The 14,782-nt window shown below is 43.7% G+C and overlaps 1 protein-coding gene across 1 annotated transcript in view; it reads right to left on the bottom strand.

Annotated features, from left to right (window-relative positions):
- LOC309531038 (uncharacterized protein) overlaps positions 1–14,782 on the bottom strand; it is a 99,611-nt gene that overhangs the window by 66,748 nt on the left and 18,081 nt on the right. The window contains exon 3 of the mRNA XM_082220363.1: positions 5,428–5,535. Coding sequence (XP_082076489.1) covers positions 5,428–5,535 — 108 coding nt within the window. The remainder of the gene's footprint in view (positions 1–5,427; positions 5,536–14,782) is intronic.

Below are 14,782 nucleotides of genomic sequence, written 5' to 3'. Positions count from 1 at the left end.
TATCCCTGATGGGTGGGGTATAAATAATAAAGTTGTTGTTGTTGTTGTTGTTGTTGTTGTTGTTGTTGTTGTTGTTGTTGTTGTTTTCTGCTTGACACAAGAATAAATCAGTAAACGTCCCCTTCTCCCCTTCTGCTGATGGGAACATTCCATAAGTGGAGCTTTGCTCATGGGATGCTTCTTCCATCAGAAGCCTAGTTAAGAGCCAAACCACATTGTTTACCTGATGTATGTGTTAGAAATACTGCATTCTCAGAAATATTGTCAGTGTGGCACAGCAGTATGACTTCCAGTATTTGGAATGAATTAGTTCAGGGTGGTATTGTGAACAATTTCAAGTTCATCTTCTAGATTCTTGGACCTTTCAGGCTTAAAGTGATTGTTGTTGCAAAGTAAATCAGACATGTTGCATTCCATTCTCTGTGTATGTTTTGAGGTCCTCTTGATATACAGTAATCTATACTCCATCACAGAGGCATGTAACCGTCTGAATGCTGAGGATCATTTGGATGAACTTGAATTGAACTGTGAATTGAATGTGAATCAAATGAGTTCATTTTGTAAAGAAATAAATGTGAACTGGAATGAGTTCCTTTTTGTGTGCATGCTGAACTAGAACGAGTTCCTTTTTAAAACTAACTTTCCAAGCCATGGGGTCTACGGACCTACCCTCATCTTATTCCATCTGCTCAAACAGGGATTGTAAGCATACATATATGGAGAGCATCTTGCCCAAGTATCCTCCCAAACACGCCACTGCTACTTCTGCCATATATTCCTTACGTATGACCATGAACTGTATCTTATTCCCTGCTCCATGTCTATCAGATGGAGGTATTAGTGGGATAGTAACAAAGGTGCAAAGCAAAATATGGTCTGGATCAGCTTTCCCTCTGCCTGGTGTCTTCCAGATGTTGCTGAACTCCAGCTCCCATCACCCCCCCAGCCATCAAGGTCAGTGGTCAGGGATGGTGGGAGCTGGAATGAAACAACATCTGGAGGGCAGCAGGTCCGGGCAAGGTTGCTGTCAATAATAAAACTGTATGGACAATAAATCAGTGGCTGCTGGTACAGAGACAGCTCGGCGTGGCTGCATTCTGTTAATAAGGCTTCCATGTGCAGTTCAGTCACTAAGGGAGGGAGAGAGAAATAAGAGGAAATTCTTAATTCATAGGAGGAGAGCTACACGGACATCTCTCTACAAGTGGAGTATTGTCTTGAATGTAGTAATGTTGAAAGGTTCATAACATGGGGCTGGATCTAAGCCATAAAAAGAAACATGGAAAGTGAAACACCCCTTTTTCGCAGAATAATAACGTTTCCTATGTGTAGAGTAGCCTCTTTGTTCAAGCATAAATCCTGCATTCATTACCCTGTTTGTGATCATATCTGGAAAATTTGAGTGACCCTGGGATGCTTTTGAAATTTTGGCTTGCAAAGGGGGAGGATTCCTTCTTTGTTGCATTTGAGGCCCTGGAGCACACCTAGGCTGTAATTCTTTTTCTTTTTAGTGGCATTCCCTGTCGGGGAGCAGAACGGCTTCTTCCCCACACCTGAAATGTCCACTGCACTGCTACAACATTGATGCAAAACTATTCCAACCCCATTATGGGGAGATATCATTGGCACTAGTATAAAATAAACGTTGGGGGCCCCATCCTACCCCCTCAAAGGCCCTGAAAGAGTGCTGTTCTGTGGCATTGGTGTGTGTGTGTGATGAGCTCAAAAGTATTGTCATTAAAATGAAAGAATATCCTGCAATGATTTCTAACAGCTGCCAAGCTTGTTATAGCTGAGAACTGGGAAAATTTTAATGTGTGAAGATAAGTAAAGTATGGCATATAGGACAGTTAGCCAAGTGATGTTATACTGAGAGATGGAAGACAAAAAGAATTTTTTTAAAAATATGAGTGAACAATGCCCTTCTATTGACTTTTGGAAGAACCAATATATAAGTACTGTATATATTGCTGGTAAAATACAACTCTGTTCAGATGAATGTTCTACACACTACCGTATACAGTGGTACCTTGGTTTGCAACCGTTTTGGATTACAACTGTTTTGGATTACAACCATGTCAAACCCTGAAGTGTGTGTCCCTTTTTTTGGATTTGCAACCCATTTTTTTTGGATTGCAACCAATTTTTTTAGGAGGCCCCATTGGCACAAGCTCGCCTTGGGTTACAACCTGTTTTGGTTTACAACTGGACCTCCAGAAAGGATTATGGTTGTAAACCAAGGTATCACTGTATTTGTGTAGTTTTGACAGTCTGAAATTGTAGCTTAATGTGTTTTTGGAAAGAGTGAGAAAAAGTTTGCTCTAGATCATGGAAGGATGTAGTTCATCACTAAAACTATACATTTATTACAGTGACTTACATAACAGATATTAAAGTTGTGAAGCAAAATGTTTCTCTTTTGCCTTCTTTAGCTGCCAGAATGTTTTGCTTTAGGAAGCTCCTGACTTGAAGGTCCTTTGGTAGCAGTGCTACAGGGACTGGGACTCTATAAATGAAATCCTTGGGTTTTCTGAGTCAACATATAGGCTTGGACTGCAAAGGACCTTAGTGGCACAAGTTGTGCCACAATGAATGCCAGCACAGGTTTCCTGGCTGAAGTGATAGCAGTGAGGTTCCATCAGCAAACACCTGGCTGGATTTGTGTTGTTTTAAAAAAACTGTAGAGTTTCTCCATATCTTGCTTTCCTAACAGGTATTATTATCAAAACAGCTATATACTGATGAATGTTTCATTAGGGTTCTATGTATTTATAGCACTTTACTTAGCAAAGAGTGACGGTACCAGCTATCGGAAAACAAATATCACACACAAACACAGCTTAAGTAGAACAACCTGCAGCAACAAGACCGGGGCAACAACCTGTCAAAATGCTTCTATTCCTAGATGATGGGATGGATATTGGTTAGCAAACTGAAATGTAAAGGGGTAAGAAATGAGCACTGCTGTTAAATATTTATGTGGACACCCACAGAAAACACGTTTTGTGATCCCTTCTCTTTCCTCTACAAGGGCTTTTTTGTGAACAGAGGCATAAGAAGACTTCAAAGTGGTTCCGTGGGCTCAGATGAATGGCTGTCAACATCGTGGACAGGTGACGCCAGCTTCAAAGCCTCAAGTCCCTTTCAAGAGGTAGGCAGTGAATTAGCTGCCTGTGTTGGTTTTGCAATGGATGAACTGAACGGTTGTGTCCCCAGGGCTGTCCTGTGCTGCAAGTCACTCTGTGTTTTAAGGAGCAGTGTTCACTTGAGGAAAATCGAACTTCTTATTTAGTGACTTTTCATCCTCTCAAGACTGTGCTCATCTCGGAACTCAGCCACACTGAGCTGGTTCACAAAACATGCTAAACCAAACCTTGACTTGGGGAGACAGTGCAAACCAACCACAAACAGTAGTGGTTAGTGGGGAGAGCGCTTAACCACCAATCCCAGCCAGTGGCGTAGTAAGGGGGGTGCCAGAAGGGGCCATGGTGCTGGACATGGATTTTGAAGGGGGTGCGAAGCAGGGGTCCCCCCACAGGCCTATGCCAGTGCTCCTCTCCCAGCATTGGAGGAACCAATGTTCATGGAAAGGACCATGGGTCGGGCTGTGCTGTGGGTGCTGGCATGGGAACACTTGCTTCACACCCAAGTACTGTTAACTGGCTGGGCTCCAGGTGGCAGCACCCCGCCCGGATTCCAGCCTTGCAAGCCCCTGCTGGGGGGATGTGTTGTGGGGACATGGCAGGCCATGCACCTGAGGGGCGTGTGGCTGTTGCACCCTCCCGAGCCTTGCAAGGCTGCTCATGGAGGGTAGTCTGGGGACACAGCAACCGTGCACCCTTCAATCCCATTTTTACTTTTCTGAGTTTGTTTTTCCAATGTAAAGTTTGGTTCACCACATTTCCACAGCAGTTTGTGACTTTCAAAAACCCACAGAAAACCACATGAAAATTTGTCTGTATTTTAGCACACATTGCAAAGAATTTCCCTTAATACACTGTATTTTGATATTTTCACCAATATATTAATGTTTAGGTACATTTTCTCAGCATATACGCTTTTTTGTACACTTTTGGCAGGGGGTGGAGAATTGCACTGCAGGTTTTGGAGAAGTATGACTTCTGAAGGGTAAATCTGTTTGTGTATTGTTTTGGAAACTGCAAATGACAGAGGTTCTCATTACAATGCAAACAGCACTAAATTTCTCCCTTATTCCTAGTGCACCCTTGGAACTTATCACTGCCTGGAAGCGTGGGTTGAGTGTAAGCATATAAATGAACCTCAAGATGCAAAAAGGCTGGAAGTCGCCAACTCTAAACTAAACAACTGGCAATTTCACCACAGCCTTTTATTTCTTTGGTTTTGTTTCGCAGAGTGTGAAAGTGCCAGTGGGAGTGTCATTGGAAGAGGGAGCAGTCTGATGCTTTTGTGCCCCAGTTGGGAATCAAAGAGAAAATCTCTCAGGCTTCAGCTGCTTAAGAAGGCTTGACCTCTCTCTCCAAGACATTCACTGCATTGTCTCTCTCCACCCCCACTTTTTTTCCTTTTTCTTTTCGGGAACACACAAGGAGAAACAGAATAAGCAGAGTGGATGCAACAAAGCGAGGACAATGAGCAGAGCAGAACATACTCAATAAAGGAGGTGCAGTCTGAGGAGACCTCAAACAAAGCTCCTGGCTTTTATTCTCTTTACTACAGTTCAGTTGTTCTTAAGCAGGTTGCAGTTTTTATATGGACAGCAGCCAGTGTTTCTGGGACCCTTTACTATTGAGTCAAGCTGATACAAAACATATTAAAGCAGTCATCTTTCTTGTTTCCCTGTCTGGCTAGCTTTGTGGCTTTTAATACTTCTCTACCAAGTTGCTGCTAACTGCATTTATCTACACCCAGTGCTTTTTTCTGGGGGGACACAGGGGTACGTATACCCCTAAACATTTTGTGAATCTAAGTTTGGCCTCATTGAGGGGCAGTATTTCAATATGAGTAGGAAAATGAGAGTACCCCTAAACATTTTTAAGAGGAAAAAGCACTGTCTCACCACTAAAAAAAAAGGGACACATATTTGCACGGAATCTACTCATTTATATAGAGAGTTGCACATTTAGAAATAATAGTTGATGCCCCAATTAGTCATACTCAGAGTTTACTGAAATTAATTAACTTAAGCAACAAGTCTGTTAATTTTGAGTATGACAATTGCATTTCAACCAATTACTCTAATGTAAACAATTCTTATCTCTTATTAATTTATAGAACACCTATATGCCAAAATAGCTTCTAAGCTGTTTAGAACTATTTGACCAATAATAAAAATGCACAATAGCATTCCACTGGGGCATTAAAACATTCTCAATTAAAATATGCAATAAAACAAAAAGCACAGCAAATAAAAGAATGAAATCAGAAATAGAAAACCATATATCTCACCATGGTGGAAAAGACAGTAACCAGCTTGTTCAAGTGCCCAGCGCTGATTGATCACTTCAAGGCCCCTGCTTTCCCTTCTCATGGTTATTTTTAATTGAGGTCTGTCATCTGTAAATAATGGCATATTTATTTATTTCATTTCCTTTATATGCCACCTTTATTTTCTAAGGATCTCAAGGTGGTGTATATGTTTTTTCTTCCTCCCCATTTCCTCCTCACAACAACCCTGTAAGGTAGCAGTTACAGATAGGTAGCCGTGTTGGTCTGCCATAGTCAAAATAAAAAAAATCCTTCCAGTAGCACCTTAAAGACCAACTAAGTTAGTTCTTGGTATGAGCTTTCGTGTGCATGCACACTTCTTCAGATACACTGTAAGGTAGGTTAGGCTAAGAGATGGTTGCTGGCCCAAGGTCACCATCATGGCTGAGTCGGGGTTCAAACCCTGGTCTCCTAGGTCATAGTTCAGCACTCTAACCATTACTCCTAGTGCCCTCCAGATGTTGCTGGACTACAAGCCCTATTCCCTCTATTGGCATTGCTGGCTGGAGCTGCTGGGAATCAAAGTCACATCTCAAAGGCTACAGACCTCCCATCCTAGCCTTAAAGACTTGAATAGTGATGGGGAGCTGCTACTGCAATCCACCATATGCATGTTGCTATATGTCTGGAGTGGCTCATCATTGGAGCTTTAGGCTTTTGGTGGAGTGACTCCAGTTAGTCAAAGCTGGCATTCCAGCAACCTCCGAAGCACCAGAGATGAGCCAACATTTGGACACAGCATTAGCAACCCCTTGTGTTGCAAGCACTGTTGTGATGCAAGCACAGTTGGGGGGCGGGGAATGCTTATATTTTGGTCTTTGAACATTAAGATAAATTGCCTTCACTTGTAAAAGCTGAGGACATGCAGCAGTTAGCCAGCTTTCTTTTCCTGCCAGCCACCAGTGTTGGTTACTTAGCATAAAGAGATCCAAAACCTTGCTTTCTCTGTTTAGCATGATCGTTGACAGTGCCTCTCAAAAGCCTCCATCTTTTAAAATTCTAAATCCCCCTCTGATTTCTTATTGTTAGGGGATTAATGGGAATAAAAGGCAAGCTCCACCTTTTCAATGCATTGGTATTGGCTCAGAACAGGAAGGGCAAAAGAAAAGGGGAGGGGAATCAGGATTTCAGTTTGCTTGTCTTTCTCTTTTCTAAATTCTGTAGTTAATGGCGTTGGCTTTAGAGTGTGCTAGGCCGGCAAGTTTGAATCTGGTTTTGGGGTACTCCTACCAGAATCTGTTTTGGAGGGGGGGGCAGGTCCCTCCTGAGGTTTTTGTGCAACACTCAGAGGATGCAGATTTCAAAAAGTAGGAGAGGCAAACTAGTAGCCCATCCCTGCTGTGTTCTGTGGATTTGCCTTGCCTGTTGCAGAGGTCTGTCTCTTTACCCCCCCCCCCTGTCGTTTTAAGGCTCATCATCCGCTTTGCAGCATGAAGGATCCTGCCAGAGGTAGGTATGGCTTTTCGACTTTTCAGGATGCTGGTTTTGTAATGGCTGTCCCCTTTAGGGTTACTTTCTTCTCCCAAGAGGCATCATTTGCATGCAGTGGCACAAGAAGCCTTGGTGATGCAAGAAGTTCACCAGACCAGTGACAGACAGTGTGTACAAAGGACTGTGAGCTGTGGTGGTGGGTGACTTACGCACCCCTCCAAGCCGTTAAAAGCAAAGCTCACACGGCAAGGAGCCCTGGTGGTGCTGGGTGGGGGAGGGGGCCGGTTGCTGTGGCAACGGAGGCCTTTGAAATGGCCTGGGCCTCAAACTTTACTCCACTCAGTTAACTTTCTGTCAGGTTCCCCAACGGGCACAACCAAAAGGCGGTTCTCTCAACAACTTCTCAAAAACTTTTAGGAAAAGTGAAGAGAATTTCCCTCCAAAAACGCTACCAACCTCTTCAAGGGATATCACCACAGAGCTGTTAGTAGGCCGAGAGGGTCCTAAAGAGCTGTTGGCTTTGTTAGTTTACAAGTCATATTTTTTCAGCCTTCAGCTCAGTCTTCCTGCTTAACTAATTAGGGAAGAGGATGGGGGACCATTTTTTCCCTTGCATGTCCCTGCCTTCCTTAGAAGACTTTGGCATTGTGTTTAGGGGACCATGCTGTTTAATCGGTAGGTTTCAAAAATGAAAAGCCCACAAAACCTGCTACGGGGGTGGCTATAGTGTGTGTAATGTGAGCAGGAGCTGAAGTGATTTAGAAATGGTAGAATGAGGGAGTGGGATCAGCTGAGGTTGAAACCAGCGGGAAAAGGAAGCTAAGAAGAGTCACAGAGTCATCATGGAAGAGATCTGGCCACTGTCGTTTTTGTGCAATATGTCGTTTGCAAGCAGCCCACTGGTAAGCAAAGCTTGTTCCTTCTAATCCAGTCTCCGTGGACCATTTCCAATCTTGCAAATACTATGCTGGGCTCTGATATACCCGCTTCCGCTCCTAGGCAGGACAATGGCAGAATCTGGGTCCTGCTCAGAAGATGTCCTAGGCTTCTCAAACAATGTTTGAGAGAGTGGGGCTGTGCATGCTTGCCCTGCATCCCAGCCATCCTGTCCTCTGCTGGCCTTCCTGTCAAATGTACATGGGCATCGTCAGGGCTCCCCCAGTGAACCACACCATGGATTTGTCAGGGCTTGCCCAAGACATTGTTCTGCCTGAGGCAGGAGCAAACAATTTCATGTGTGCAGAAACTGATTGGACTGCTGATTGAATGCTGCTTCAGCAACGGGATATGAGAAGCATCCATACCAAACGTTTAAAGTACATGATTTTTTCCTGAAGAATCTTGGAAGCTGCAGTTTTACCTATGGCAGAGCTATAATTCCCAGCATCCTTAACAAACTGCAGTTCCCAGGATTCTCTGGGGGCGGGGGGAAGCCATGTGTTTTAAATGTGTGTGAAATGTATGGTGTAGATGTGACCTAAGTGCCCTTTGGTGCACCTGAGGGCAGCAGGCTAGTATGGCAGGCCACACAGCTCTGATCTCTAATGGAAAGGAATGGCACAGGAGATATGGCTGGGTGCTGCCCCCGGGCATCTGGGGCAATTGCCTCTCTCTGCCTGGGTGACAATATTGTTCCAAGGATATTGTGTAGTGTTTGCTCCTCTAAGTATTCAAAGCTCTATGCTCCAGTGCGAACCTACTATAGTTGATTATGTAGCCAGATTTTTCTGAAAGAGGAAGAAGGGGCGAGGGACAGCCTCTCTACTTGCTGATTTTCCTGGCAGGGCAAAAAAGTTTGTGGGGCAGGGTTACCTGCTAAATTTTATATTACCTCTATTTAGTAATTTGGTATTTTGTTTTAGAAAACGTGCTTGATACCGGAAACAGTTTGGGGTGTGTGTGTTTGGGAAAAAAGTTACTGTTATAAGCATTTAGCACAGCCTTTCTCAACCTGTGGGTCCCTAGATGTTGTTGAACTACAACTCCCATCACCCCTAGCTAGCAAAGCCAGAGCTCAGGGGTGATGGGAGCTGTAGTCCAACAACATCTGGGGGCCCACAGGTTGAGAACCACTGATTTTCGCACAGCTTTAGGAAGAACGTAAATCTTGGTATTGTGGATAAAGGTAAAGGTAAAGGTACCCCTGCCCGAACGGGCCAGTCTTGACAGACTCTGGGGTTTGTGCGCCCATCTCACATCTATTGGCCGGGGGCCAGCGCTGTCCGGGGACACTTCCGGGTCACGTGGCCAGCGTGACATCGCTGCTCTGGCGAGCCAGAGCCGCACACGGAACGCCGTTTACCTTCCCGCTGGTAAGCGGTACCTATTTATCTACTTGCCCCCGGGGGTGCTTTCGAACTGCTAGGTGGGCAGGCGCTGGGACCGAGCAGCGGGAGCGCACCCCGCCGCGGGGATTCGAACCGCCGACCTTTCGATCGGCAAGCCCTAGGCGCTGAGGCTTTAGCCCACAGCGCCACCCGCGTCCCTCGGTATTGTGGATAGGGCCTGACATTTAGGACTTGCGGCTTCTTGAAATGCCATAAGAGCTAGCTGCTTTGCATACTGTTGCCACAAACAAGGATTTTGTGGCACATGAGCTGTAGTTGTACAGTTGTACAGAAACAAGCGGTCACAGATGGGAAGTCCCTCTCTCAAACACTAACAGATTTCAGGGAGCCACCACAATCATGTGCACTTGTCACTAGGTCAGAGGTACCAATGCTTCTGAACTAGTTGCTGGAAATGGCAGGAGGGGAGAATGCTCTCATGCTCAGGTCCTCTTTGCTGGTTTCCCACAGGTACATATCTGGTTGGCCCCTGTGAGAACAGGATGTTGGACTAGATGGGCCATGTTCTGAGGTATGGACTATTGGAAAAGGGGTCACAGCTTGGTGGTGGAGCATCTACTTTGCACACAGATGGTCTCAGCTTCAGACTCCAGGTATGACTGGGAGAGACCCTTGTATGAAGCCCTGGAGACCTGCTGCTGTATACAATGGACCAATGGGCTGACAGCTGATATAAGACAGCTCCCTATGTTCCTACGTAGGAACATAGATTGATTCACTACAAGTGCAATGCTGCTCTCTGATCAAAGAGTTAACTCATGAACCAATTAAGCTCAGACCACAGGAGGCTGTGAGGTGAGGATTCAGTGGGAAACATTAGCAGCCCAAATCCATACACATGCACTTGGGATGGGAGAGATCTCACAGAGTAAACATGGGTTGAATGGAATAGACATTATCTTCCAGTTCCACATTTGCACAACAAACCACACAAAAGCTTGAGTGACAATTTTTTTGACTACATTTTGCTTAGGCTTCTGCCAGCTTATGCCCTTCTGTAGTAGTCTCACGTTCCACCCTGTTGAATCCTGTTTGTTTTATTTTATTTCGACATGTTTATCCTGCCCAATCATTTGTCACCTCTGGGCATCTCACACATGAAAAAAATATTATACAATAATAAAAGTAAGAGAACCATGATATAAAAGCAGCACAAAATTAGCAAAAGCCGTGAGAAAAACGTACAATAGCAAAAAATAAAAAATCAGTGTAACAGTGCTAATAAATATGTACACATAGAATAGTAGAGTTGAAAGGCACACCAAGGGTCATCTAGACCAACTCCTGCAATATATATATAAAAGGGAAATAGAATAGATCTATGTCCTCAGATATCTTGCATTGTAATGATACAATGCCCAAAGGAAGAGGATAATGTTTAGAAGAAATATATAAAAGTTACCGTATTTATATATGAAAAGGCCTAGTGAACGCTTTTAATTTACTTGAACCCTACTGAGGCCTGTTTGTGTGGCGTGCAGGAAGTTAGGCTGCCAAAGGGATGTCTAATTATCATGTCCACAGGCCAGCTAGTCCAAAGCACCTGCTCTTCTGTGCTTTTTACATTACAAAGTAATCAGAACATTGGCGCCTTCCATCTCTGAAAAACAAAAAGCATCTTGAAGCAGTTTTGACACAACCCATTACAAACATCAGTAGCCATAAGGTAAGAAATCTTATTGTGCAATTGGAAACAAATTTTCAACTGATTTTCAGGAAAACAAAATGAGACCTAGTTAAATGAAAAAGAGAATAATCCCAGTGTCTCTCTCTGTGTGTGCTTTTTTATTATTATTTTTTTAAGAATACAAAGAGGGATTGGTTTTCAATTCTTCAGGTTGTAAGGGGGACCACTAAACCATCAAAAAAAGAGAGGGCAAAGGAGGGGGCGGATTTGCAAAACAACAACGACCATCTTGTATTCATTTATGTCTGTAGGTGCTAATTTAGAAATAATTACTTCAGTTTAAATAGAATGTAATACAGAGCTTTCCTGGTGGTTGTGTGCCTGCACAGTCTGCTGTCCAGCTTAAAATTGTGGTTCTTTAACTTTAAATGGGATTTGGACTGGACAGAGCCCTTCAAACAGAGTACCAGCCTCTGTAAAGTGACAACTCTATGTGAAGGAGACTTGTTTTCTAGATGAGCCTACCTAATTTACACTTTTCGAAACAAGGTGCAAGCTGAAACATAACCACCCTTCAAAATTCACTCTTCTCCAGATTTTGTGATGCATTTCTCCAGCTAAGTAATATGTACAAAAATGCATATACTAAAGTGTGCTGAAAATGCATTATGTACAGCTGAAAATAACATACAAAAACGCTTCATATTACGGCATGTTGCTTTGCAAAATTGTTTATATGCGGCAAAATTGAACAGAAAAAATGCATATTAGAAGAAATTTGCAGTAAAGTGTTGATGAATATTCATGTGGACTTAAAAAAATGCAAACTGATGTGGTAGTATGGAAAATTAAACTTGAGGTTGGCAAAATGAGAAAGAGAAACTGAGAGAAACCAAAACTGACAGATCTGCTCATTCCCATAGTGGTCCCCTCCCCTCCTTATTTATGGGGCATTGAGAGCCAGTGTGGTGTAGTGGTTAAGAGCGGTAGTCACGTAATCTGGGAAACCGGGTTCGCGTCTCCGCTCCTCCACATGCAGCTGCTGGGTGACCTTGGGCCAGTCACACTTCTGTGAAGTCTCTCAGCCCCACTCACCTCACAGAGTGTTTGTTGTGGGGGAGGAAGGGAAAGGAGAATGTTAGCCGCTTTGAGACTCCTGAAGGGGAGTGAAAGGCGGGATATCAAATCCAAACTCTTCTTCTTCATTGTTTATCCTGCATCTCTGTAGCAGCAAAGCTCAAGTTTCACAGCTGTGCTTAAGCCTGGGAACCGAGGCAGGATACCTTTGGTAATACAAAAACTATTCTGGTGTTGCACTTTGTTGCCCCTGGAGGTTGAGCTTTGTGGTTTGGTCAGAAACATCCCTTTGTTCTTGGTGTCCTTCCCCTGCCACCGTTGTTTCCCATTCCATAAATAACCAGACATTTTGCAGTTTGGAAAGTGATAGGTAAATGGACTGAAAAGCATAGGATGAATGAGTGATTAATGCGAAGATGTGTAAACACCTGCAAGCAAATCAAGGTGAATGCAGGATGAATGCTCTTTGCTGAATAAATTGGAATGAATGCTCAATAAGTACCAAACATAGTGTAACCACCGCATAAGCATTGTGCAAGCAAATCAGGATGGATGCTGAATAATAAAGGTCCTCTGGAGGGGCCCTGTGTTTGTTGCTCTTTAAGGTTAACCCCCCACACACCTTGGTGCCACAGCTGTGTGGCATTCCTTTTCACTGGCAATGTTGCTAACTGTTTTACTAGATTAATCTCCAGTTGATCTCTATATATTTAATGAACATTACTAATAACCCAAAAGTGCAGTAGCATGGTATTTACATCGTACCATATAAAAAGCAAACTGAAAAACTGACCACAGACTGCTATCTTCTGTGCTCAGTATTTGCTTTTGCTCTCATGCAGCTGTGATGCAGAATCACATGGACTGAGAAAGCCATAGGCAGCATATCCTGGTAAGTGAACACTATGGATTTGTGCTCCTGGTAATAGTGGAACCCAATTCCCAGGCTATTGGTGTCAGGGGTACCAATTTGAATAAAATATTATGGGGGTGCAGGTAAGTCCCGCCCTACATACTTAATCACATGGCGCAGTGTACACACACCATTTGAATGGGAATGCCCATCAACTTCGCACAGGCCCAGCCCCCTCAAATATTTTATTGTGGGGGCCGAAGCCCCAACAGCCCCTAGGAGTTGGTTCCTTCACAATGTTATCTTCAAAACAGCTGTATCTTTGAAGTAGGTTAGTTTTGAGAGGCAAGCAACTGGCATAAATCTTATACTAAGCTACCTTACAGGGATCACCAAGTATGCTTTGTGGATTTGAACTGAGTATTCCTAGTATAAGGGCACTTCCATTCAACCTGTTCATTGAGCATTCATCCGGATTTGTTTGCAGGGGAGTACATGGCTGTTGTGTCAAAACAAGTGTTATCCCCAGGTTGCAAGAAGAGCATTATTGGTGCAAGTGGTTAGCCTCCCCTAGGGTGCCAAATAGCCTGGCACTAGCTCTGAAGCTACTGACTTGTCCACTCATTCACCTGATCCCTTATTTTGCTGTTCGCTCACTCAAGGTAGCACCATGGGTGCCTTTGAGAGGACAAGAAGCAACAGAAAACAACCCCTCTGGGGGTGATGGGTGTCATTTTACTACACACAGAGGAAACTACAAACCTATCTGTGGAGAAATGCTGTGTATAGGGCTGTCTAAATTTCATGCTTTGAAAAAGATTTTCATGGCTTCTGTTGATGTCAGAGTGTAACTGTCAAAGTTCAAGGCCTTGTGCTGTTTCTATGTTGCAGGCCTAGCTACTTGCCTTGGTGGTAGAAACCAGAGACAGACAGACAGACAAATGGTCACTGCTAATATTCATATCCCGCACCTTTGTGGACCTAAAGGCAGCATTTGATTCTGTATCCAGGAGTAGGCTCTGGGCCAAATTGGCCAATATGTGTATCAACAGAAGGTTATTACTTCTGATGATTAAGCTTCATGAGAACAATACCCTCCAGATAAGACTTGCACAGGACGGCAGACTCTCCAGAGAAATCCCAGTCCAAAGAGGAGTTAGACAAGGATGCCTATTAGCCCCACTCCTATTTAACATCTATGTTAACTCCCTGGCCACATGCTGCCGTGAAATTGAAACCCACCCCCCTGTGCTCTCTAACGGCAGAAAAGTACCAGTCTTAATGTATGCGGATGATGCTGTTCTTCTCTCTCAAACCAAAGTGGGTCTGAAACGTGCCCTAGGAAAGTTTAGCGACCAATGTAACACTGAACTGTTAACAATCAACTTTGCCAAAACCAAAATTGTACATTTTAACCGCTCCTTCAGGAAGGATAATTGGAGCGTAAAGGGAAACGCCATTGAACAGACTAAGACCTTCCAATACTTAGGCATTACTTTCTCTTATAATGCCAAATTGTCAACACACCTGACCACATCAGCTATATCAGCAGAAAAAAGTGCAAATGCTATCCTTAGATTATTCAGAAGGAAAGGTGCGGGCTTCCTCCCGATGGCCCTAACAGTCTTCCAAGCAAAATCTTTAGCCCAACTTCTATATGGCTCTCAAATTAACCCTTCTGCCAACCTTAAGACCCTTGAAACAGTACAATCTAAATTCTTAAGATCATTATTTGCTACTCCTAAGTGTACACCTAATGCAGTCTTGAGGCAAGAGGCAGGACTGCCCAGAGTGGAATTAAAAGTCTGGGTACAAGCAATATCCCTCTGGCTGAAAATCCACTACAATCCTAAGGGTCTATTACCTTGTTTCCTGGCCGCAGTTCCCTATCCTCCTTGGCTTATGCAAATAACTAACAAGATCAAACAAATTGGTCTAAACCCTGAAAATCTTTTTATTGGAACTCTGAACAAGGCAAAA

This window comes from Podarcis vaucheri (genome assembly GCF_965113315.1).
Source record: "Podarcis vaucheri genome assembly, chromosome: 4".
NCBI classification, from domain to species: Eukaryota; Metazoa; Chordata; class Lepidosauria; order Squamata; family Lacertidae; genus Podarcis; species Podarcis vaucheri.
The sequence above is the reverse complement of the archived record's forward strand: the minus strand, read 5'-3'. Positions and strand labels throughout refer to the sequence as shown.